The 26,593-nt window shown below is 42.4% G+C and overlaps 1 protein-coding gene across 3 annotated transcripts in view; it reads right to left on the bottom strand.

The window, feature by feature from the left end:
* Positions 1-18,258, bottom strand: part of SPIDR (scaffold protein involved in DNA repair) — a 202,912-nt gene extending 184,654 nt beyond the window's left edge. For 2 of the 3 annotated variants that reach the window (XM_042798123.1, XM_042798122.1), the window contains exons 1-5: positions 18,190-18,258; positions 10,572-10,727; positions 9,461-9,539; positions 7,769-7,954; positions 5,210-5,361 (exon numbers count right to left, since the gene is read on the bottom strand). In XM_042798123.1, coding sequence (XP_042654057.1) covers positions 5,210-5,361; positions 7,769-7,954; positions 9,461-9,539; positions 10,572-10,727; positions 18,190-18,204 — 588 coding nt within the window. In that variant the 5' untranslated portion in view covers positions 18,205-18,258. Of the gene's footprint in view, positions 1-5,209; positions 5,362-7,768; positions 7,955-9,460; positions 9,540-10,571; positions 10,728-17,637; positions 17,690-18,189 lie in introns of those variants that run through there. The other variant, XM_033001085.2, reaches the window with a different exon arrangement.
* Positions 18,259-26,593: the final 8,335 nt, after the last annotated feature.

Raw genomic sequence — 26,593 nt, forward strand, 5'->3', positions numbered from 1 at the left:
GAAAGCAGCTGGTGCACAAGTTCAGTTTTGTCTAGTAGTTCACATATAAATCATTCCACCTTGCTGATATGAATGCAAAAGGCATCTGTTTCTGTACCACTATGGAATCACAGTCTTTTGATTAATAGGTCTTGCCTAAAAAGCCCACCTGAAGAGCCCTGCTAGAAGAGACTAGTTCTACCCAGAAAAGTAAGGTTCCATTTTCTGGGGAGACAGGGAAGAAAGAGGCAGGGAAGGAAGCAGGATGTTGCCCAGACTGGTTATGCTGTCTCCATAGAGTTTGCCAAGATGCAACTGGATAAAGCCCTAAACAACCTTGCCTGACCTTGCACCTGAGCCTGCTTTGTACAGGTTGAACTGGAGACATTTCGAAGTCATTTCCAACCTGAATTATTCCATTAAGTATACATTTAGAAATAATAGTAAGCTTGTGGGTATTCCTGTATATATTCTAATAAGCTGCTTCTGGTAATGGACTGACAAAAATAAGTGCTTGCAATAACATGGTTGTATCATCACCCTTTATCAGTGTTAAGTCATCAGTCTGACAGGATGACACAAATTCTATTTGCCATAATAATGATTCCCTACCTTCAGATAACCCATTTTAAATTCTGTTACACAACAATAGTTTTAGACTGAATTCCAATTACCAAGCCAATGATAGTTATAATTACCATTATAATGGATCAAGAGAGCAAGGACATAAGAGCAGGCCCAGAAATAACAGCAAAATCTTGGCCTACTCCCCTTTTAAGTGTTCTCTTCAGAATCTCATTAGGTATGTTGAATCCCTCTCAATGTAGTACCACAGAAGGACAGAGTTTGGGGTTTTTTTAAAAGCAAAGTTAAGACGGTAATAAATCCATGAACTAAGCAATTGAGTGAACCTTACTTTGACAGAAGAGAAGGTCTCAGGTAGAAGACATACAACTTTATACATCCATGCACAGGAAAGATTTCTCAAATAATGTGTACTTCACTCAGGGAAAACCCAAAAATTAACCTTTTGCATAACATTACAATGATTTTTGCACAAGATTCAACACCACCACCACATCAGATCACCGCCTGCCAGCACACACAGACCAACAGCACAACAGAGAGCTGAGCACACAGTGGTGACACATTTAGCAGTTTTGAAACATACAACATATGACAATTCTCTTTTTCAGTTGTCTACCATCATGCAGCAAGACACTTTGGGGATATTACCATTCTATATGTATTTAAAGAAAAGAAGCTCTTAACCACATGACTTTTTGATCAATTTTCAGCCAAATTAGACATTAAGATCAGCAGACAAGCTTCTTAGTGTGCTCTGCAATAAAGAGGGTCTGCTACAACCAGTTAAGCTTTATTAAAGCTGAATAGCAAGTATAGAAGACTAATTCCTACACATTAGCAGTATAAAGGGGGAAAATTCTCCTCACACCATTCTAGGACAAATCTCACTTGCCTTGCATATAAAGCAAGCAAATCTGGCTACCCATCATAAACCGATAAGTAGATTTAACACATGGGACAAAAAGAAAAGACCATACTCTAAGATACCAAAATTATATACTCCATAAAAACACCGGCCTACTTTAAGGGATTAAGTTACAGAAAGTCTTTTAAGGAGGGATCTGAATATGGAAGATGATGCCATTCAGTGCACAGGGACAAAGAGAGTTCCCAGTTTAGGAGGTAATATGGCAGGAGACATAAATTCACCTACAAAAGCACTAGATTTCATTTAATCTCTAGCATTAAAATTATTTAAAGCTGAAAACAATTTGGAGATGAACAATTCTTATAAAATATAGAACTTCAGTTCATGTGACAAGGTCTCTGCACAAGTCAGACAAAAAGTACCCATTACCAATGCACAAAAATATGTTAGATCAATTGTGAGGTGAGTACATGGTGCTCTTCTGGAAAACATGTATGCTGAAAAATTAACATTAATGGTTAATCTTTATTTTAGTACCATAGTCTCCAAGAAAGAGGCCAATTAGGCATCCAACACAGGCAACTGAAAGCAGAGGAACTCTCAAAACAAAACCATCTGGGATGAGGCCTTGCCAGGTCTTTGTCCTGCATCACCTTAAGGAAAAATTCAACTAGTTACAGGTCAAAGAAAAGTTAACAATTAAAAAATAACTTTCCCATCCCCGAAAAATATACAAAGGAAATCACAGCATAACCATGTCATATCTTGCAAGCTTTCTTCAAAAATTCTGAACTGAACTGAAACCAAAAATTAGTTAACAGCTGCTCTCCACAAGACCAGCTTCAAGCTGCCTTCCTCATTATCCTCTATCAAGCAGCTTTACACGTCAGAGGTGGCTAGTTGATAGGAAAGACACAGCACAGGGACTTGGAACATAAACTGGACCAGGACTGCAGCTTTATACCCTACAGATAAGCATGCGCTTTATCTGCGTACCAAAACAATACATGAAGTCTTTCTACATAGTTAATTATCACTGAAGTAATTTTCAAATTAGATCTATTGGTATACAAGGGGGAAAAAAAAAGCCATAGAGTTATTAATCTTTTGAGATTTCCCATTAGAAACCTAGTACACTCCTACCATGGGTAAATACTACTATAAAGATATTTTGGCAGCAATCCTAAACCTCCAGAACCTCTTGGTATTTGGCATATTTTGAAGTGGGGTAAAATAAATTTCATGGTCTTTTGATTATCCACACACTCCATTAGGTTCCAGAGATTTAGTAAATACCACAAAAATGATGATATATCAACATTTGGCTTTTTTTCCTTCCCCCACTGTGAACTAGGCCACAAAATTAACAGATCTTTTTAAAGAATACTCATACAGCAAATGAGCTCCTATAGTGAACACTGCTTTTCTGTTCTCTCTTGGAAACCTCTCAAACAGCTTGCCTGCAATTTTTTCTATGAAAACAGCATATTCCAAATAAAGCAAAACAAAGGCTGCAACAGGCACAGAGATTGCTGGGGATTTACCCTTCTGCATACAGCAAATTCCCAGAATAAAGTTTACTGGTGTGGCTGACCACCCATGAAAATTCCCACAGTATGGCACTCCAACTGGGAAGGGGAAACCTGCAGAGGCATCCTCAGATTCCGGATGCACCCACATCTTTTGTAGCAGCAGAACTATTCTGGTTAGAGTTAAAAACTTTTTATTATGGTATGGTTGCATCTGAAAAAGACCTCTCATAAGCACCATTTACTAATATGAACGTGTCTCACAACATTTATCCAACACTCCATCTACACTGGCATAAGTCATGCTGGTATAATAAAAGCAGAACAACTACTGCTTGCATAAATCCCAGTTCTGTTTCCTCAGGTTTATGCAGTCCGTGTGGTCCCTTCTGACACTGCCGCCCAGCGTGCTATTTTAAATCAGTTCTTCACAAACCTGAAAAATACTTGACTAAACCTTGCTGAACTCTGAGCTACAGATGCTAAACTACAGACACCCATGTGAGCGAGCCGAAAGCCAGGTCACAGCTGCGGCCACAGCAGCCGTCATGCTGCTGTGCACTATGTCCAGTCCCACTTTTTTCACCCTCTGACGGCAGCAAGGCAGAGTCCCTGGAGAGGTGGCGGGGGTCCCACCCGTGGGACCGAATCACTGGGCAACCGGCAACAGCTCTTCCACCGGGAGCAGAACTTGCTATCACACTCCATCCCGGCTCTCTCCCGGGCATTTCAATAAAGGACCGATACATAAGTTTAAACGCGTTTTAGGACGGCTTTAATCCGCTTCGGTAACAGTCCCCGTCCCCATCTCTGCCGCCGGGTGAAGCGCGGCCCGTTTCCCTCCCTGGTCCGCAGGCGGTGGAGCCGTTTCAGCCCGCGTGCCGGAGCCGGGCCCGGCCCGCTCCCCGCCGCCGGCAGAGCCGCGCCCGGCGGGAGGGCGGATCGGCGGCCGGGGAGCGGGGAGCGGGGAGCCGAGCCCGCGCAGCCCGGGCCTGCGGCTCCCTCTGCCGGAGCGCCAGCCCGCGGGCCCCGGGGCCCCTCAGCGGCCCCAGCGCCCGGGCCGCCCCAGCGAGGCTCCCCGCAGCCTCCCCTCGCCCAGCCGAGTGCCAACCCCCACCCCCCCACCCCTCCCCGGTGCCAAATGGCCGCTGCCCCCCCCCCCCGCGCTCTCGCTGGGCTCCTCGGAGAAGGGCCAGAGCCCTCCTCGGCCTCCTGCGCGCCCCGGGGAGCACCGCGGGCGCGGGGCTGAGGGGGTCCCGAGGCAGCCAGCCCCCCCACACAAGGGGGCGAATGTTAACTTCGCCCAGGACAGCGTCAAATCTCGAGGCTTTTAATACAAGTCATGTCGCTGTAAGGCACTAGAAGATCAAAATTTCTGCCATCTATCCTACACTTGATACAGCAAGCCTTCTTTATAAATAATGTTATACTTTCTACCCTAAAAAAAAAAAAAAAAAAAGAAAAACTCCCACATCTTTTCGGGTATGAGTCAATATTTACGGCTGCCCACTTCCCGAGCTCCTGAATCCTCATCACTTTTCAGTGATGTAGGGAGTCCTGTAATTGGTCCCTCATCTCATCAGCGCTCTCGGAACATGCTCTAGTCACAACACCTGGATTTTATATAGTCAAGGTCTCAAAGTACTGAAAAGAAACAGATAACTGTCTCACCCAGCACATTACAGGAAATTTGGACATCAACTTGCAACAGGCAGCCAGAGGCTGTGGAGAATCCAGATCACCACATCCCTGGTGAGAAACCTACTCACTTGATCACCTTTTTGCACGCACACTTAAATACAAGAAGTTCTATTTAAATCTAAGAGCAAATTTCCATATCGCGAGGGTGACCAAGCACTGGCTCAGGCTGCCCAGAGAGGTCATGGAGTCTCCATCCTTGGAGATGCTCAAAACTCAGACAAATCCCTGAGCAATTGGCTCCAGCTGACCCTGCTTTGAGCTGAGGGGTTTGACTGGACCATCTCCAGAGATGCCTTCCCACCTCAGTCACTCCATGATTCAGTGACCATGCTACCAAGCTCTACGTGTGGGGCGCTGCTTGGTTTTGAGGTTTGGCAGTCAGAGAAAATGCTTTGAAATGCTTGCATACAGAATGCCTTCTGGAGAGATGAGGTAAGCAAAAACCTCACATTCCTCCAAATTAAATGCAATCAAATATGAATACGCTCCATAATTATAGTATAAGCTTTTCTTTTTTTCTTTTTAATCTGAAACAGTTTCTCACCTTACAAAGCTCATCATTCTCCTCTTTGACAGGCAGAGAATTAAGATTTGTGCAGGAGTCCGAGTCCGATATCTCCAGTGAGCTGTCATTTGATCCATCACACCTATCAGTAGAATCACTATCCTGCTCCCAATCAATGAACTCTGGTTCATCTAAAATAAAAATATTTGTAAAAAGAATTTTTCTTAATCACCATATATTATTCATAAGCAGGAAGTCAAACAGAGTAATACTACAATTATCCCTCACTTGGGAAAAAGTGCAAAGCTATTTTTTACATATGTTCAACTGGTCTTTAACTATTTTGTGATCCTCTCATAAAAGCTATATCCTACTAGCAGACAATAAAAGCTTCTGTGAAAAAAGATATAAAAATTATATCAAAAAAAGATTTCAAAGTACTACCCATAAGGAGGCCGTATATTTAACTGCTTAGGTAGGTAGGGTTTTTTTAGTTCTTTTATTATTGGTTTGCCTAGGTTTTAGCTAGGAGTGGGGGAAGAGGAGGTTGGCCAGTTGAATTGGATTTTCCAAGTGTGTTTGTTCAGAATTAAATGTTCTAAGCCAATACCTCAGACAGCGACCTGGAACAGCTTAAAATTTGGTGTAAATTAACATCTGCTATAAGTGGTAATTTCTCTAGAGAAATTAAATGCTAGCTGAAATGGTCCTCCTAAAACACTATGGCTAAATACACAGGTCTGCAAATCAAACGTCTAAGCACATCAGACAGGGGATTGTTGAAGATAAATTAACAGAAACAGTCACAAGAAAAGACAGATTTAAAAAAACAAACAAACAAACAAAACCAAAACCAAACTACAACAAATGCTCTAGGTATCTGTGCAGATCCATGGAACTGTGTCAGTACCTTCTGGACTTGGCAGTGCTACTATACTCAAAATCACTAGTTTCTTCATGGAACTTCCAGACTCTAAAGTCACACAGGCAAATAAACACACAGCTCTGGTGTTGCCTGCTTTTTCACACATGTGAATGCATTTCTGTTTCTAACTACAAGCAAGTTTCAACAGAAATTATAGATACAGACATCAGTGTAGCACAAAGAGGTCTCTCTTGAAGCTGTGTGGCAAGCTGCATGCAACTTGTGACAGCAGTATAAATTCCCTAATAAAATATGAGACAACCAGTTTTATCTCGTCACGCTCAAGTAGTAACATTCTGTCTCTGAAAGTGAACTTCACGTGAAAGGGCATGTCACTTTTAAGAAATACTTTCTCGACTATTATCACTAGGCTTACAACTGTACCTGTATATGCACACACACAGATACATGTGTATAATACTATAATTAGTATATACAATAGTTACTTGAAAAAGCATGGAAATTACAGTTCTTTTACTCCCCACTGCTTTCAATAAATTTTGGTGTTTAGAAGAAATACAGGAAATTATGGGATTTCCTCAGTACCTTCAAGAAGATACGTAATGCATCAGGGTTTCTTCATTTACACAGAGAAACCAAATTTTGCTATTTTACAAGAGTAAAAATAAGTCTGTGTACTGTCTCTTAAAAAAAAAAAAAAAAAAAGAATTGAAAATTAAAACCTGCAGGATATACTTGAAGGAGACAAGTGCGATTAAATTATATTAATGGCAGGTTAGAAAGATTCCTGGTGAACGTTAGATTGTAGTCTAGAAAATGGACAGTCTTTCCATTTAAAAAATAAGGAAAGAAAATTACTAGGAATTACAAAAGATGACCATCAGATATGTCAATGACAGTGTTAAATCAACAACAAAAATATGAATGAAAAATATCAACTCACAGTGGTGTTTGAACACTGTGCCAGACATCCAGGATGCGAAGTCTAGCTGTAATACTTCAGATCAAGCTGAAGTATCACAAAGCTAACCTGATTTATTTTTCTGGAAGCAGTCACATTGAAAATACTTCCTAGCAAGTTCTAATGCAAATTAAACATTATTCTAATTAACGCTTATGTAATGGCGCACACAAGTAAAGACTTTTCTGTCTTTAGCTGCACTGTTTAATCAATTTCTCTCCCCTCTGTCATCCTCTGCTCCATGAATTAGTAAGCAAGCCCTAAGAACAAAACTCATGGTTGTTCACACAATACAGCTAACGGGAAACAAGGAATACTGTGCACTGAAATGAAAACTCACGCCACAGAACAGGATGCTATCTGCAGCTGCAAAGTCTGCCACACCTAGTCAGCAGATGCAGATAGCAGCATCACCAGCAGAAAGCTGTTCACAACCTCAGTATCTGTACCACAGCATGGAGAAGGAAATGGTACAAAAACTTTAATATATTGAAATGAACCGACATGTTTTATTGCATGTATAGCCTGCCCAACTACGCTCCTTTACTCCAAGTTTTAAAGTCTTTGCACATAATTTATACTAAGAACTTATGCTATTCTCAGGTGAAATTGATGAAGAAAATGCCAACTGATTTAACTGACATAGGATTAGATCATGTCAATTTTGTCAGAATGACCTCAAAGAGTTTTCCTTATAGCACCTGAAGTTGGCAGAAGATTTCTTCACAAATCTGCTTGCGTTTGAACTTACCTTCACTACTACTGTCCTCTAACAATAAATCATTTCTGATAGGTGATTCTTCTGTTTTGGAAGCGTGACTTTTTTCACTGCGTAACCTTGGAGTCAATGTTTTATTTTCATCATCTGAAAAATCACTGCCACTAGAGGTCCATATTATGTCCCCAGCCTCCTTAGAGCTTTCAGCAGCAGTAGATCCTATGAAAAAGAATTGTAAAGTGTTAGGTTGTTACACAATTTAAAGTCCTTAAAAATTAAACAATATTATTTTTGAACTGGAAAAAAATTATCAGTTCTGTCACCAGGCTTAGAGATTAGTACTAGAGCATTAACTCACACATATTTCTTACACATACATGCATTATTTTTATTTTGGTTCTCCACAATAAATGCTTACACTTCATTTTATACAATGAGGCTATCAATCAGTCCTTCAGCAGAGTGAGGATGAGTAATGACTGTCTAACAAAGTCCTCTTTACACAGTCCTAATGCTCCTGCATGTGTCCTTTCAAAACAGTAAGTGGTTTAAATAAAGACTGTCCTTAGAATTCTGTGTCGGGGATTTCTCTGACTTTATATAATGAATAACAAATGAATAAAAGTATGACATCATCAGAGATGACTTTCCAGTTTTGTCCCATGAGAAAAAAATTTTAAACTTTTCAGAAGTAATAAAGAATAGCTGTTCTGTTTTTGAAGTGAGACATTTAAATTCAAAATACCTTTCTCTGTAATTTTTAATAACAAAAGCAAGGAGAAAAGGATTAATGCTTAGCAGTGGAGCATGCAGAATTAGCAATCTTAGGAAGGCAGAATTTTGCACTTCCTGCAACTATTAAAGTTCTTCAGGTAAATGGAAAGTTAGACAATTACTTGGGATTTGGAATTAGGCGGGAGAAGCCCAGAAGACGGAAACACAACCATATCTCTTCCTGCAACACACAGAGGTTCTTTTCAGAAATCTGGAAATGGATGATTTTCAACTCCAATAGATAGAGAAAAGGTGACCAGTAGGTCACTCACTTAACTCCAACAGAGGCAGCACAGCTGCTGGAGCAAGTAAAAATACAAAGACTGAAGAAGCCACTGCCCCGTCTTTCTTTTCCTCTCTACTCAAAAAGGGAAAGAACTGGAGGGAGTCCATAAGAGCTCCTCCTCCATTTTATTACATCTGGAGTTCTTTTTTTATCACAGTATCAAACAGACTTGGGAGCATATAGGAGACTGTGAAAGCAGGAGGTTGATAAAATTCTGGTTTTCTATCTATTGCTTGTACTTTGAAAAATTGATGTTTTCTCTCATGCCTGCTTGCCCGTCTCTAGCAGCAGAGAGAATAATTTCACCCTCTATCTAGACAGCTAAGGCTTGTTTTTCATTCCGTCCTCTTAAAAATGTGAAAAATTTAAATACTCTGCCCATGCTAGAACATGCACTATATACAGCATTAGTGATGCTTCTTTCACCTGTTCAAGAGCAATAGCTGAACTGCCTGCAGCTTTCCAGCAAATATTTCTGTCACTCCAGGTGAATAGAGAAGTCCAATCACAAAAGCATCACAACCGTGTCTCTTATCAAAATCAGCTTCTGATTACAATAACAGAAGAAGAAAGCAACCAGTATTTTGAGCCAACTTCTACAATGATAAAGGGCAAAACAAAGTGACAATCTTCTGACAACTTTAACATAAAACAGTGTAACATACCTGCTGCACTTTCAGCAGATGTTAACAGTGGTCCAAGATGCTTCTTAATCCCGGATTTCTTATCAGTAGGTCTCAGGGACTATATTAAAGAGAGACAGAGAGAGGTTTAATCACCAAGACATTAAAGACAATTTTAACATGTAGTAATATGCTCAAAACTGTTGTTATTCACCCACCACAACTTAGTAGAACAATTTCAAATTAGTTTTTCTATCTTCTATTAGACTGTGATATAATGAGTGAGGTAAAAAAGCATGAGAACAGAAACGTAAAAGCTGAATTGTCATTGTTTTGGGAAATATAAACTTACTGTGACTGTGAAAGGAATCACATCTGACCTTGCAAAGAACAAGAGCCAGTATTTTCAGTATTAAAATATCAAAAGTGGGCAGGAAGAACACACTTGATAAAGCATGTGCCCTATTCAAAGGCTACAGAACTAAGCACTTGGTGTCCCTGTCTCTGGTTTTAGTAAATCCCACAAGTTATGCAACTCTGTGACTGCTCAGTACCAGAAGAAGCAACAGAAAATCAGCTTGGTTGAAGATGATTTTCAGCACAGAGCAATACTCACGCAGAGCTGGCTGAACATCTCTGTTCATAACGCAAGACCAGCACACACAAAAAATTAAGCATAATTTGATATATCATCCGAAAGAGCATCTGCACCAAGATCTACATCTGCAGGATCATCAAAAAGCAGGATTTTCTACAGTGAATTCATTACTGCAAACATATTCTTTGGATCTATCAAAAAATCTTCAGATGCAAACTAGTCTTTTTCTTCCATATTTCTTAGGAAATGCAGTGCTTGATCCAAAATGTCAAATTACTTTTGCATCGTTCAGTGTATTATTGAAATTTTCCAAGTGATAAGTGCTATCTGGAACATAACATATTAACGTATGTTCAGAAAATGACACTAACAAGTTAAGACAATGCCCTGACATAACATTGCTTTTCATTTTTGTCTACTTTGACGGTTATACAATATGCTGTTAATTGGGAAACAACAGAAAAAAAGGCAACATCTTATAATTCAGTCAAGCATGGAAATTGGTTTAACTGCCAGTTTTCATCTCTTTCTTACACCGTTAAGCCAGCATTTTACCTCCAGCACTGAAGTGCTCTGAAAACCATCCCCACACCTAAGCCACGCATTGGAAATTGCAGTAGCAGCCACTGATGTCCTGACATTTGATTTTTTCAGCTGTAGGGGTGTCTCATCTGGGAAGGGTGTGCATTCTGCATTCCAAAATCGCTTCCGCTACGAAGAAAAACAAACCCATTAAAAACACTGTACACATAATTCAAGTTAAATTTACTTAATCTAGACTGCCCCTAAGTATTTTCTGAATACTTACAAACATAAATTCCCATTTTTAATGGGCTGGGCTAAAAAAGACTTGAACGCTTGCAACCATTTTTTATGCAACACTAAATAACAACACTACCACCAATGTCAGGGGCAAATTTAATTCTGGATAAGCACACTACTTTCTGTTGATCTAAATTACATTTATAGTACCTGTTAGCTGCCCAGTGAAGCTGAAAATATTATTCTAAACAGGAACAGCTCAATAAAATAGACTTTAAAGAAAGAATTCCTTCAAACTTGCATTGAATCTGATTTAATACTGTGTTATGCAGGAGGTCAAACTAGATAACATTATACAGCTCTCCATTAAAAAAAAAAAACAAACCAATCAAACAAACAAAAAGCTGAAAGAGTCTGGGGTTTTAAGAATTACATTTGTTTTCATAACCTTTTCCCAAAAAATAGTAGATGAAGTGTTGCCTTCCCCTTACATGGGATGCTGCAAGTCATCTGGACTGTAAGTCAAGTCACAAAACAGAATGCTGATTAGCATCCAGTGCTGATTTCATGCAATAGATTTCAACATCTGAGAATAGCTGAAGGTGAGAGAATTGCCTGTTATCACATCCAAAGTTATCTTTCAGATTCTACACCAGTTTACACAGACAAATTATCTTGAACATGATAAACCTCTTGGCCCACTATGCTTACTGCCTCTTACAAAATGTTGACTATGTTATCTGTCTGAATATGCCTTTCTTCTTCTGATATACTTTCGTTCAAGCAACTACAGTTCCTACCTATATTTAAGAATTACTCCGAAGTTATGTTAATCAGCACTTACATTTTCAGCCACACTGGTCAATCAGGACTGTAACATACACTTCGAACTAAGACATATAGGCAAAAAAACCCAATCAAGTCTTAAGCAACTTTTGTCCATTTTGTAATTGATAATGCATATTTGTTTCCTCTAGAGCTTTTGAGTGCTCACAAGAATGAAACAAGTACTTTCCAAAAGTGTACAGTGAGCAGCATCTTACTTTGCCACTCCAGTCAGCCAGTCCTATTGTCACATGGTGAGAAGACAAAGTAAAACAAATGGGCTTTGCAATTTCCTCTGAGAGTAATTGACCTTGCTAAGAGCCTCTTCTAAAATTGCAGGGGGTATTTACACTGCGAAGTGGCTACTAGACAGGTCATTATCACCGAAGTCAAACTGTCCCCATAATTACTCCCACAGATATATAAATGAGAAGTATAACCTTGAAACTGATGTTGTATTAAATAAGGAATCAAAAGCACTTTAATAAAGACATGATGTTAAGTAAGACTATAGCAGTTTAAACAAGAAAGGTTAACATTATGACACAAAGAGAATTTAATCCCTGCTTTCATCCCAGTGAAGATGCTGGCCCAAGCCTTGATTTCCACAGTGCTTAGACACAAACCTCTACATTGTGCTATCCTCTTGGTAAGTACTTCCACCTCTGCACAGAAGAAAGCATGGACAGGGCAAACATTAACAACAGAAACACATCAAGGCCCATATTTTGATTCTGCAGCAAAATGTCACAGCAAGGCCTCACTCCAGTTTCACCTCCACGTCCCCCAGACTGGAGGCCTTCTGCCAGGCTCAGAGTTAGCAGTACAGCCAGTGGTGCACCAAGGCTCAAAACCATGCCACAGCTCTAGTTCAGGGGTTTTTTTGTTTGTTTTTAACCTTAGCCTGCTGGAAGCCTTGCTTATATGTATGTTTTCATAGCTTCTAGAAGATTTTGCAAGGCACATTTTGCAGACAAAAGTTTACAGTAAAAAACGCAGTTTATCTAAGCTAATTTCTTAAATGGGACACTCCAGTTTTGAAGAACGCTTATCTGTGCCAACAACAGCACTACAACTTGCACACACTGCTTTTGATGTTTAATTAGAAGCAGAAACAGTTGCAAGTAAGTAAAAAAGTCACAGAAATGCATGCACAAGGAGTTACATGAAACAGACTTTGTAATATATTTCTGTTGTTAGGAAGCCTAATAAACATAAACTAGAGAATTACTCTGTTAAGTTTCTCCTTCCTTTTATTATTAAAACTGTTAAATCCCCTGACAGACAGAATCCCTCTATTTCTCTCTGCTGTGCAATACTAACAGAGCAAAGAAAGAGCACAGCGTAACAGGCAGGGAGCAAACAGCAGAACGTGGCAGCTGAGGCATGGCCAGGGGTGTACAACTGTGAAGATTTGGGAAGGGAATATAAAAATGGGATGGATAAAAGCTACACACTACCTACATCTCCCTAAGTAAGAAGGGTTACGGTGTGTATATAAAGGGTATGCTTACAGCTGACAACATCCAAAAAATAATAAAAAAAAAAGACTAATATGAGTAGAACAACTAGCTGGTTTTATGCTTAGATGGTTATGCTTATATTTAGATCATTAGAATGCAACGTGAAGTGGCACTGGAGGTGACTTTTAAAGAGCTGGGAACATTCCTTCAGAGGCACTAGACAATCACAGCTGTGACAGGCAAAAAGAGAGTTTTAACAGTTAATGACTGTTAACGACAGAAGAGTGTTATTTAATCCTCCCCTTTGGTAGTCTGGATAAAGGCAGGGCTGCTCAGGTTTTCAGAGCAGCACTACAGGGATGTCTCTGCACAGGTGGTCTCATGACAAACCACAAGCAAGCGGAGTCCCCTCTCCCCCCTTTTTCTTCCCGAGTACTTGGCACTCGCCAGATTCTGTGCACACACAGTGACAAGGAACCGAACTGGCAGGAAACTTCTTTGGGAAAAAGCACCAGTTATCTACAGCTGGCACAGCGGCGGAAGAAAGGATACAAGGACCAGTGGGACCACTCCAACAGCAGCTTGACACCATGTCAGCTTAATTACAACCTGAAGAACCATCACTACTGCTGACAGCTCTGGTTAATTACTTCTTTGTCTTGCCACATGTTCCGCTCCTCAGATACAGGAAAACCTCAGTTTCTGCTACCACCACACAGAAATTATAGCCACTATAGTCACTGTGAAAAACTGAAAACAGCTCCTGAAGTCCCAGAACAAGGAAGTAAAGAAATCCAGCCCCTACGCAAGTTGTTCTTCAGCTACTGCAAATTTCTGGCAGACGCCGTTCAGAGGAAAGAGAAAGGGAAGGATTTAGGATTGTTGGCATTGACAACAGTGACTTAACAGCTCTGTGACTTTAATGCAGATACCTTTCCACCATTTCCCACATCTTACACCACCTCAAAAAGACTGAAAAAATAAACCCTAAAGACAACTACCCCCATCCCAAACTCCTTGACAGTTTAAATATCGCCATAAAAATATACAGTGTGAACTTGGGAAATTGAACCTACAGCTTCAATTCAGTTACTGAGGGGGGAGTTTGTCATAGTAGCACTGCATCCATTTATATAGGTATAGGTGCATGTATACACATTCATACACACCAAATTTTTTTTTTAAATATGCCATGTAAAAAGTATGTAATTTCAACATGCATAAATTAATGTTTATGTGCCAATATGAATGTAAAGCACGCAAATGTATTTTTATTAAAAATCTGTAATTTGAACATTGTATGCAGTAGAAAAGAGTTACAGACAATACACAAATACGAAGTTATGAGACACAGTTCAGAAGAAAAATTCTCAAGGACACAGACGGCACCTGAGGGTTCCCTCTGGATGAAGACTACAACACAGAGAATAGAAGGGAAACACAGGGACCGCACTGTCCACAGGCAGGTTGTGTCACCACGCTTCAGATCACAACTGCCCCACAGAGGCAGCACGGCCTGGGCCCAGGGGTGGGTGCAAGGGAGCTGGGAGCAGCCCCGCGGGGCCTCTGCTCCCGTCTTCTCGACAAGGAGAGGAGGGCACAGTCACCCTTGCCCTGCCAAGTCACAGGAGCTGCTGCTCCCCCACACCCTGGAGCAGAGGTCTGGTAGCCAAGGAAAACGTGACTTTTGAAGGCTCTCTGCTTCCGCTCCAGCCCGCTTCAAGGCAACAGAGAAACTAATATTTTAAGGAACTTGTTTCTCTCAAGAATAAATATTTGTAACAAAGCTAATCCGAAGGCCACGCTGTTCCCAAAGGAGCGCGGCGACAACAGTGATTTCTCTTAATCTCAAATCACAAGATTGATCATCACCTCTTTCCTCTGGCATAAAAATAAGGCACACAAAAATATCTTGTGTAACTTATTAATGTTATGCATGAAGTGTCTAGAAACAAGATACTGGTATTAAATAAATAAATAGATCACTGAATCAGACCATATAGACCTGGCTTCACTTACAAAAATTAAGTTTTATTCCCCGCCCCGTTCCCCCCCCCCCCAATAATATTCAGGCAGAGAATCTTATGAATTGCATAGAGTGTCTGAAGATAAAATATAACTTCTGAAATTTTAAGTTAAAAAATTGTCTGTTGACCTCTGTTCATGAAAGCATTGCATTTTGTCTCTGGAGCAGTTCATTCTAAAGGAGTGAAAAAAATTGTATTACTCCTGCTGGTGTCAGTGGACTTAGGATCGAGCCCTTAATGTTAAAGGCACAGCAAGCAATCCTTCCCCTGTTACTCCTTCAGTTATTTCCAGTGAGATAAAGGCAAGTCAGCTGACGTGGGTGCAGGTGTGAGGAAAAGGGAGACACTCTCTGAAAATTCAATAAATACAAGTAACAATTATGCAACAGACTACTAAAGGAATGGGGCCAGGGGGCTGGATTTTATTTTTAGATAGATGGTCCTATCTAGAACATCTCCATTCAATCTATATTAGCACTTATGCCAAATATTTGTTACCCAGAAGTACCCTATACAAAGTCATTGTGACCATATGTTCAAAGGCGACTCCCTACACAGCCCTTTATACTCCAGACAATCCCACTTTCTTGGGGCTACTCCCAAAACCACGGAATGAATCTCCAGGAAAACATGACCCAATATACTATCTACCTCATATGCAAGTGGCATTTCTTTGATGCTTCACCTTCTCTAACACAAAAAGCAACATAAGCTGAAGGACAAAAATAAGAATAAAATTTTTCACTACATGGACTCCCTGCTGCTGACACGCAAATCCAGAAGTTAGTCACATCACTTAAGCATCAATGAGAAGTATTCAAATACAATTATTACATTCTTCCCTAACAGAGCAGAACAAACAATGAAATGCTGAAAATCCCAGTGCTAGTTTCCAGAGACTCTTCATTTAAAAAAAACACAAACAACTTTTGACAGGAACAACCACATAAAAGTACAGAGAAATACCGAACACTGACCAACAGTCATCCTCATCTTTTGTCTTTGTCCCCACAGACTTTAAAGAAAATTACTCATAAGCTAAGAGAAAGGAGTCTTGGGCTTCAAAAGCCCAATTTTAAGATAGCACAAAACTGAATTTGACAATAGGTATCTCATTTTCAGCAAAACTCAGTATGCACTCTACTGAGCTCCTGAAAGTGTAATTACTGCTTTTAGTGCCTGGACAGAAAGTGAAGTTTTAATTTAATATTAAAACATCCTTGCATTTTAAACCCACAAGTGATTATTTAAATAAAGGTTGAAGAATTAAAACCATAGTCTGTATTTTTTTTCAAGCCAAGATTATTTTTTTTATTCCTATGAAAACCAGTATGCATATTTTCCAAAGATTGTTTGCAAGAATATGTATGACGCTGAGAAAGGACCTCATCAAGTTGCAACCATTCGTGAAAAATCTAAACTGTATGACCAGAGTCACAATGACCTGGCACACCTCCTTCCACACTGTCAGCATGCATGTAAGGAAAAAAAAAAAAACAACCAACCAAACAAAAACAAAAAAACAACCAAAACTTTTCCTATTGATATTGACATGTGAGACCAATATCTCATTCTGATAGATACATATATATATTACCATTTGAACATCAGGATTTTTTTAACCTATACATGCTTATTTAAGCAACAGTATTAGATTACTATAAGCTTACATTGAGGAAAAAAAAAAAAAGCACCTCATGGAATAGTGCTGCCAAAACGTACTTTGTATTGATAACTGGTGCCAAGCAATTAGTTAGACAGAAATCTGCACTCTATCAAAACGGTTAAGACATAAGTATTTAAGAAAAGCTTTCATAAGATTATCCGAAATGTTTAGGATACAATAGCAGTATTGTACCTTTCTGTTATGTCTCAGATTGTCTTGGGTTTTTTAATGGTTTAATTAACAGTCAGCAAGTGGAGAGGACTGCTGTCTTTTCACTTGACCAGTATATTTTTCATTGATATAGTAACGAGGAACATTATCTTTGTCTGCAAAAGAAACTATTATCAAAAGCTGTCATCACATTGCAACAAAAGTTGGTTAAACCCTGGCAGCTGAAGTGTGCAGTTTTTCACTAGTCAAGACCTTCAAAACTTTTAGAATATATGTATAGCGTCGGTATTATGAGGTAATTTAAGTGTAGTAGGTTATTTTAAGCTTGTTGGTATTTTCTTCCATAAAAATTTATTTTAAACCTGGATATATTTAAAAATTGGTGCAAAATATTCACACCATTTATCCATATGCTAAGTAGGAAACAAAATGTTTTAGAATCCAGATCTGTCATTTGAACACTTACTTGCATTTATATCCCAAACGACACTTGCAGTCTGTCTTTCAGCAGTACTGCAATATTAGCATAAGCACTACAAACCAGGAGACAGCATCCTAATTACTATCCTGAAAGCATCAAAAAACGCACCAAACTACCACAGCGAGGAGACCAAAGAAAAAGCACGGAGCACTCCTCCCTGTTTCCCCTCACGCCCAAAGAAGCGGAGCTGCCCTACAGAACGTGAAGCCTGGCAATTTTGACAAACCTCTTTTCCTCTCGTAGCAGTTTTACTTTCCCTGCACTTCTCCCCTGACTGCCATCGCCTAAAAAGGCTGAAGGACACTTTCCCCTCGGTGCAGCTGTGCTTCCACTGTGCGACGGCGAAGAAGAGGTCAGTGTTGCGCCACCGACAGCACCGCCAAGGCGGTGACGGACCCGCTTCCCCCCGCCCCTTCCCCCGCGCAGCGGGTTGCCAACACACAAGCCGGGGCTCCGTCCCCGGCAGCCCGCGGGGCCCCAGGCACGGGCGGGGCCCCAGGCACGGGCAGGGCCCCCCAGGCACGGGCAGGGCCCCCCAGGCACGGGCGGGGCCCCCCAGGCACGGGCAGGGCCCCCCAGGCACGGGCAGGGCCCCGCAGCGGCCGCCCCCGGCCCGCTTCCCGCCAGGCGGAGCTCGGCGGCCCCGGCCACCGCCAGCCCTGCCCAGCGCAGCCCATGGCGGCTCGGCGCTGAGAGCAACCCTCAGGGCGGCGCGCGCCCGCCCGCCCGCCCCGCCGCAGCCCGCTCCCCGCGCGCTCCCACGCGCGCGCGCAGGTACCTTCTTACTGGGCATCGCCCCCTGACAAGGCAGCCACGTCCCGCTGTCACGTGGCAGGGGGAAACCATCCCCGCCCCGCCCCTTCCAGCTTTGGCGCCGCGAGAGCCGCGGCTGCTGATTGGGCAGGCGTGGCGGAGTGCGGGTGACGTCACGGGGAAGGCAGAGGTTTCCCGCGGCGCATGCGCCATGCGGGGGCCGCAGGCGGGTGGTGGGGCTGGCGGCTGAGAGGGAACGGGTACCGCTGCTTCTGTTGCGCCTCCCGCCCCCCCCTTCCACGCCGCGGGAAACCTGGGCCGCTCCCCTCCTTCCCTTCCTCCGTCCCTCCCTCGGGGCGCCGGGCAGGCCTTCCTCGCAGCGTGGCGGGGGGAACGGCGGCGTTAGCGCGCACTGTAGGGGCGGGGCAGGCACCGGCATCCGCGGGGGCGGGGGGGGTTTCCCGGCGGGGAGCGCCATTGCTGGCGCCGCGTCCCTCGGGCCCGGGCGGGCTTGGCGGAGCTGATGGGGCCGGGGCCTCGGCCGTCCGTCTGTCCCGGGTACTGGGTGAGCCGGGCGTCACTTGGGAGGGGGCGGTGTGGAGAGGAACGTCCGAGCTGGGTTGGTTGTGGAAGGAGAAGTTCCCCAACCAGTGTTTTGCGTCCACCATCCTTTACGATAGCCAAGTTCACTCAGAAGTAAACATCAAAAGAAGGATGCTGTTTAGCACCATAAGGAAATAAAGCACTGGGATAAAGCACCAGCTAGCTAAGCAAGTGATGTCCAAACACAAGGCAATTTATGAAAAATGTTTGCTGTCAAGCCACTCCCTAAACAGCAAGTAAACCGATACATTCACAGGCTGAAAGGGTAGTGCCAGTGCCAAGATACAGGGACTTGGAATTGAAACGGCTTTGAATGGGCCTTCCATAAAATGATGATTGCAACTAACTGAATGAAGGAAAGGCTGATGACCTTTGAAAATGTTTTCATGATGCAAGTGGAAATGCTGGCAGAAAAGGGACGGGTTATTTTTTATTTTTGTATGTTCTTGAGAAGGTCACTTGGGCTGTAAGTGCTGCTGTTAAACAGCTAAGAATAATAAATAGTCTTTGTAAAATGAGATAATTGTATCTCATAGATTAGAATTTATAAAGCACATTTTGATAGAAAGTACTGTATGACTGCATTTTGATTATTAAACCCTAATTACATATATCTACGACGTCTATAGTTTACAGTTTGTGTTTTTTCCAAGGAACCCTGTGGCCAAGACCCATCTCACATTCCCTTTATAAAACTGCCATTAATTAAAGTGGATTTTGCAAAGAGAGGAGAGCTAGAAACATCATTGTCCAAACCCCATACTGCCTTTGATTGTTACGTTCAAAACAGAATTAAAAGCACTGCGTTCTCATCCTTCCAAAAATTTGCTGTATTCTGAAATCACTAGACTGACAAATTCATTCTATTATATATCATCGAAGTGGTTTTCTTTGATACCTGAAGAAGTATGTTATCGTACTATTCAGTTAAGTGGTCTGTGTTAGAGCTAAACTACAGAGAAATACATGGACCATAGAAGTCTGATCTGCTTAGTGAGTCTGTGTTATTTTTTCCTGAACGTAAACTATTTCCAAGGATTCCAAGGTGCTCAAACCTGGGAGGAACTTACTGCAATAGAATCCTAAGGGGGTGACCCAATCAATCAATTTCCTTTATTTATGTTCATGTTCTTCACAAAGAAGTACTGAAATTATATGGAAATGGAAGAAATGGGTCAGAAAACCACCCTATATATTAGGAATTAAAATAGAGCTGTGAGTGTTTTTTAAAATAATGTTTCCATGGAGAAAGAATAATACATGCCGAGTTTCTTGACAAAAGCTTAAGTTTTATAACACCAGTATGTTATTCTTCAAGTCTGTTAAAGATTTCTGTGCATTATAATTTTGGAAGTCATAATTAATGCAAGTGGCTATGTAATTTTTGAAGAACTGTTTTTTCATCTACATATACAAGCATGTCTGTGTTCTCGCAAGCTTAAATAATAGCTTGAGTCTGCTGTTTTATCTGATGCACTGATTGACTCTGTGCTCAAGATCAAATTTACTACTGTTCAGGGAACATTAAAAAATTGCATACTTCTCATACTTCTTTGTATTTTTGTTCCACAAAAGTACCATGAAAAATACCAATTTCCTATTAACAATAAAACTAGATTTCTTTAGTGAAGTACAGAAAAAAGGGCATTTGTTTGTGGTGGTGTTGACTGTATCAGTGTTTCTCAATACATGTCTAGAAAGAACTTTTCTGTTAAAGAAAGAAAATGTATTTTGTACAAATGAATTGAAAGATAATGAGGCTTAAATTACTGAAGTTTGGGGAACTTGTTTATATTGATTGAATGTGCCTATCCTTCATTCTAACATCGGTTTATGGATTCATTTACTTTACTCTTACAGAGCATTAAGTTACAGCTTTAAAAGCTTTAGAGTGTATCAAGCCTGGTATGGACAGTGTCAAATTCAACGTAGAGAAAGGTTTTTGGTTTAAGTAATTTCCTTAGTAAAGTTTTAAAAGTCACAAACATCCCAGCCACTTAAATGGGATGAGATAAATAAGGTAAAACTCATTAATTTCAGAGTCTGTCTTTCAGGGTCGGCTGGATTTTTATGAATCTACCAGGTGATCCCAAGGCCTGGGCTAGATCCCAGGCAGATCCCCAGGCTAGATCCAAAATAACATTTTCTTCTGCAGACTGTGTTTCAATTTGATGATTCCAGGCTTTCTAAGGTTTCCTAGGAAACAACATGAAACACTTCAGACTTTTTAATCCCAAAGCTGCAGTGTCAGTTCCACTATAAATTAAATTGTACCATTTCACAGTATGATGCGTAACTGTGCTGAGGCAAGCTGTAAATTTGTGGAAAAAGTTTTAAAAAAACCCCAAGCCCTCAGGGGATGCCAGATTTTAGTGAAGCAATAGTTGATTGCTTAAGAATCAAACACAAAAATGGGTTTTAAATGAATCAACATACCCGGGAAGTGTCTTTTTACCAGCCCTTGAGGGGCTCCAGCTTCAGGGGCTTCCCGGCTGCGCACTGGGTCCAAGCACAGTCGTCTCAGTGTCCCACCACCAAGCGCTGCCTATGGCATCTTACTGACATTTTTATGTCTTCTCCTGCTATTTCTTTGTGTTGAGTACTATAAAAGGAATATGAGTACATAACTTTCTGACAGTAACATGTTTACCTACTTTTTATAAGATGTTTCAGTAGTTTGACGGCATAAACACAAATAAGATTTTCATAGTCATAGAATGGTTTGGGTTGGAAGGGACCTTAAATATCATCTAGTACCCACCCCCCTGCCCCGGGCAGGGCCCCCTTCCCCCAGCCCAGGGTGCTCCCAGCCCCGTCCAACCTGGCCTTGAACCCTTCCAGGGAGGGGGCAGCCACAGCTTCTCTGGGCACCCTGGGCCAGCACCTCACTACCTCACAGGAAAGAATTTCTTCCTTATAGCTAATCTAAATCCACCATCTTTCAGTTTAAAACCATTATGCTTCATCCTATCACTACACTCCCTGATAAAGAGTCCCTCCCCAACTTTCCTGTAGGCCCCCTTGAAGTACTAGAAGGCCACTATAAGGTCTTCCTGGAGCCTTCTCTTCTGTAGGCTGAACAACCCCAACTCTCTCAGCCTGTCCTTAGAAGGGAGCTGCTCCAGCCCCCTGATCATCTTTGCGGCCTCCTCTGGCCCCACTCGAGCAGGTCCATGTCCTTCTTATGTTGGGGGCACCAGAGCTGAACACAGCACTGCAGGTGGGACCTCATGAGAGCAGAGTAGAGGGGGAGAATCCCCTCCCTCGACCTGCTGGCCACACTTCTCCTGGTGCAGCCCACGATATGGCTGGGGGTTTCTGGGCTGTGAGCGCACATGGTTGGCTCATGGTCAGTTTTCTATCCACTAATACCCCCAAGTCCTCCTCTGCAGGGATGCTCTCAATGCACTCATCTCCCAGCCTGTATTTGTGCTTGGGATTGCCTTGACTCACGTGTGGGACCTTACACTTGGCCTTGTTGAACTTCATGAGGTCCACACAAGCACACCTCTCAAACCTGACAAGGTCCCCTGGATTGCATCCCTTTCCTCCAGTGTGTCAACCTCACCACACAGCTTGGTGTCATTGTCAAACTTGCTGAGGGTGCGTTCAATCCCACTGTCCGTGTCGCCAACAAAGATGTTAAACATCACTGGTCCCAATACCAACCCCTGAGGAACACCACTCATCACTGCTCTCCACTTGGACATTGAGCCATTGACTACAACTGAGTGAGACCATCAGCCAATTCCTTATCCACCAAGTGATCCATCCATCAAATCAATGTTTCTCCAATTTAGAAACAAGGATGTCGTGCCGGATGGTGTCAAAAGCTTTGCACAAGTCCAAGTAGATGATGTCAGTTACTCTTCCTTTATCCACCAGTGCTGTAACCCTGTCGTAAAAGGCCACCAAATTCATTAGGCACGATTTGCCCTCAGTGAAACCATGTCAGCTGTCACCAATCACCTCCTTATTTTCCATGTGCCCTTGCGTAGTTTCCAGGAGGATCTGCTACATGATCTTGCCGGGCACAGAGGTGAGACTGACCGGCCTATAGTTCTCTGGGTCCTCTTTATTTCCCTTTTTAAAAATAGGGGCTATGTTTCCCTTTTTCCAGTCAGCAGGAACTTTGCCAGACTGCCACGACTTCTCAAATATGATCGACAGTGGCTTAGCCACTTCATCTAGCAGTTCCCTCAGGACACATGGATTCATCTCATCAGGTCCTATAGACTTGTGCCCTTTCAAGTTCCTTAGATGGTCTTGAACCTGATCTCCTATGGTGGGCTTCATTCTCCCAGTCCCTGCCTTTGCCTTCTGTGACTTAGGCAGTGTGGCTGGAGCCCTTGCTGGTGAAGACTGAGGCAAAAAAGTCATTGAGTACCTCAGCCTTCTCCATATCACGGGTAACCAGGTCTCATGGTTTCTTCCAGAGAGGGTCCACATTTTCCCTAATCTTTCTTTTACCACTGATGTACCTATACAAGCTTTTCTTGTTGCCCTTGATGTCCCTCACCAGATTTAATTCTATCAGGCCTTTGGCCTTCCTAACCTGATTGCTGGCTGCTTGGGCAGTTTCTCTGTATCCCTCTCAGTCTACCTGTCTTTGCTTCCACCCTCTGTAGTCTTCCTTCTTATTTGAGTTTGTCCAGGAGCTCCTTGTTCATCCATGCAGGCCTCTTGGTGGTTTTGCCTGACTTCCTCTTAGTTGGGATGCAACTTTCCTAAGCTTGGAGGAGGTAATCCTTGAATATCAACCAGCTTTCTTGGGCCCCTCTTCTCTCCAGGGCTTTATCCCACCAAGCAGATCCCTGAAGAGACCTAAGTCTGCTCTGCTGAAGTCCAGGGTAAGGAGCTTGCTTGTGTGCCCTCCTCGCTGCTCTGAGGATCTTCAACTCCACCACTTCATGGTCACTGCAGCCAAGGCTGCCCTTGAGCTTCACATTCCCCACCAGCCCATGCTTGTTGGTGAGAACAAGGTCTAGCATAACACCTCTTCTCACTGGCTGCTCTATCACTTGGAGAAGGAAGTTATCAACTACGCATTACAGGAACCTCCTGAACTGCTTGTGCCCTGCTGTGTTGTCCCTCCAACAGATATCAGGGTTGTTGAAACCCCCCATGAGGACTAGGGCTTGTGAACATCAGGATGCTCCTATCTGTCTAGGGGGTGCCTGATCTGCTCAGTCTTCTTGGTTGGTTGGCCTGCAGCAGACTCCCACTATAAGCATCATGTAAACCCAGCATAGCTATGCTGCTGAGGGAAGGAAGGCTGCTTGGCATGGATTCATGTGCATCCATACCGTTCAAGGCTAGCTGCTCTACCGCAGCCTGAAGGGAGCTGGCATAATCCAGAGCAGAGCTGGGAAAAAGGTAAACATGTAAGCAGTGTGGACAGTGCTCAGCAGGCTTTTCTGTTTGCAAGCTGGAGAGAGGCAGAGCACAGGCTTGAGCACTCTCCTGTGATTGTCCTTGCTGCTGAGTTGTCAGCAGGTTCCCTGGCCTGGATCCGGCCCTGCCAGCTGGCGTGTCCCCAAGCTGTGCCCCTGGCACTGTTTAGGAGATAGCACAAGCCAGGACCTGTTTTCAGGAGGCAGTTTGGTCGAGGCTGCCCTGACATGGAAGAAGAGAGTTTAATTATACGGTCACAGGATCTACCATGCCACTTGCCCTCAGAGCCTGGGAATGGATTTGAGCCAGTTTTATTTATTAGTGTAGTATACTGACTAGTGATACTTAGGTGATATTTTGTTTAAGACTTTTTTGTTTCATCACCATGACAATATGGAGCAAACTTCTAAGGAGCTGTGATCTGCAGTAGCAGAAACAAGGATTAAGCTGTCTGTTTAAAGGATCCTCTGTGATGATGAGTCCCAGGGGCTAATGTCAGGAGTGGCTACCTTCAAATTCCAAAATTTGCTAAGAACCAAATGGTACAGCCCTGCCACTACTTACATTTCCCCAAACAAAGGCCCTACTTTTTTCCTGTTACTCCTTCCATCTTCTTTAAACGTTTCCCTTCACACAAGATGCTGACTTTATGAGCCTGCTTTCCTCTGAGAGTAAGGTTGTACAGCCTGGTCAGTGCTATGAACAAGCCAGAACTGGGAAGAGCTGCCTTGTTGAGGAGTTATACTACCATGCACTGGTGCAGAAACGCTGCTGACTCTATTTTGACACATACTATTTTCAGAATAAATGAATTTTCCTTTCCAGGTATGAAATGGATAGGCATTATGAGAATCCCCATACAGACTGCATCTGCTAGGAACATGGGAGCCTGTACCTGCCCGGAATCACCTGTGCCCTTGCTGTAGGGTGGCACCCAGACACATCCAGCACAGGCGGTGGTACCCTGTGATACTCGGCACCCCTTGCCCCTCAGCTGTGTGATTTTCCACACCGTAATATCCACTGCTTGTAACTAACCCCAGCCTCACAAAGACTCTAAATACAGACTCGGGGGGGGCCAGACCAGACCTGCTGCTGTGGCCAGGCCTTCTGTCACGTATCTGCAGAATCCCACATGCCTCACTGACAAGTGCCCACTGACGTGGCGGCCGTTGCTCTAGAACGAAGGCAGAGAGAGGACTCTGGTACACAGTGATGGGCTTACAAGCCCTGTAATAGCTAACAAACCTCAATCTGGTTACACTACTTAAGTTGTTTCATTTGTTTTCTAACCCTTAGCTATATTCTAGCTATATATTGAAATTCACAAATGGGTTTTGGGAAACCTTTGTTGATGCAGTAAATGTAGCTCTCACTCAAATGAAGTCAAAGGTCATCTTTAAGGTCCTCTCATGAACTCTCAGTAAGAGTCTACCTTCATGGAGCTTATCTACCCATGGACAAACTGAAACTGCAAATGGACAGCTGGCTTTGGAACTTAGACAGCAATTTTTGAGGATAGATGTGATAATTTTCTAGCATTCAGTACTAATACTAGGTTAAATAACCATGAGTTATAATCCAGGTTGACAGACCAAAATAAGCTTACAGAGAGCCTGAAACTGAAACTGAGCCTCTAAACTGTTTCTAGCCACCTTACAAAAGCTTTCTTCTTTTACAGTATAGACATCCCGAATATTAACAGATTTATGCTAGCCCATGCAGTGATGGGGAGGGAAGCACTGCCTGTGTCCTACATGTTACATATTCTAGGGGAATCTGAGGTGTCCCACTTTACCTGTTCCTCCCAGTACATTAGTCCCTTCTTCAGCCGCTTTGGCATTTTGGGTTTACTCTCTGCATTATTTCTCTCTGCATTTCTTTGCTTCTTGAAGTAGGCAGGAATGTACTATTAGATGCCTTTTAGATAAAGGCTATTGCAGAGCAGGCAGCTTTAAGTTGAGGAATAAACAAGACACCATCATAAATTATTAAAAGCCAAAGTTGCCGTCCTAGGCAGTTTTCCCTATGCAAGAAGCTCCATCGTTATTAATTTATTAATATAACTTGTAGCAGAGGGGGTGAAAACTGAAAGCCAAGGATTTATTCTAAGTCATCCTGAGCCCTTATCTCTTTGCCTACCATTTTGATGGATTAAGAATATAACTTGTCTTGATGTTATTTTCTTCTTTTTTTAAAACATAATTTGTATCTGTGGAACAGCTAATATTTTTAACTTTTTCCTGCATGTAGCAGTGGCACAATATGCCCACTCTTTCAAAATCACTGCTTTCCTTTCAGTACTATACACAATTAGTAGACAGCGCTGAAGACCTGAGAATTCCCTGACTGATTTTACTGGATTCAAATCTTGAATGGCCTTGAATTATTTCCCCCTGAGCTGCACAAAGCTGTGTTTGAGTCTTTTACTT

This window comes from Tyto alba, unplaced genomic scaffold (genome assembly GCF_018691265.1).
Source record: "Tyto alba isolate M040663 unplaced genomic scaffold, T.alba_DEE_v4.0 Super-Scaffold_27, whole genome shotgun sequence".
Taxonomy (NCBI): Eukaryota; Metazoa; Chordata; class Aves; order Strigiformes; family Tytonidae; genus Tyto; species Tyto alba.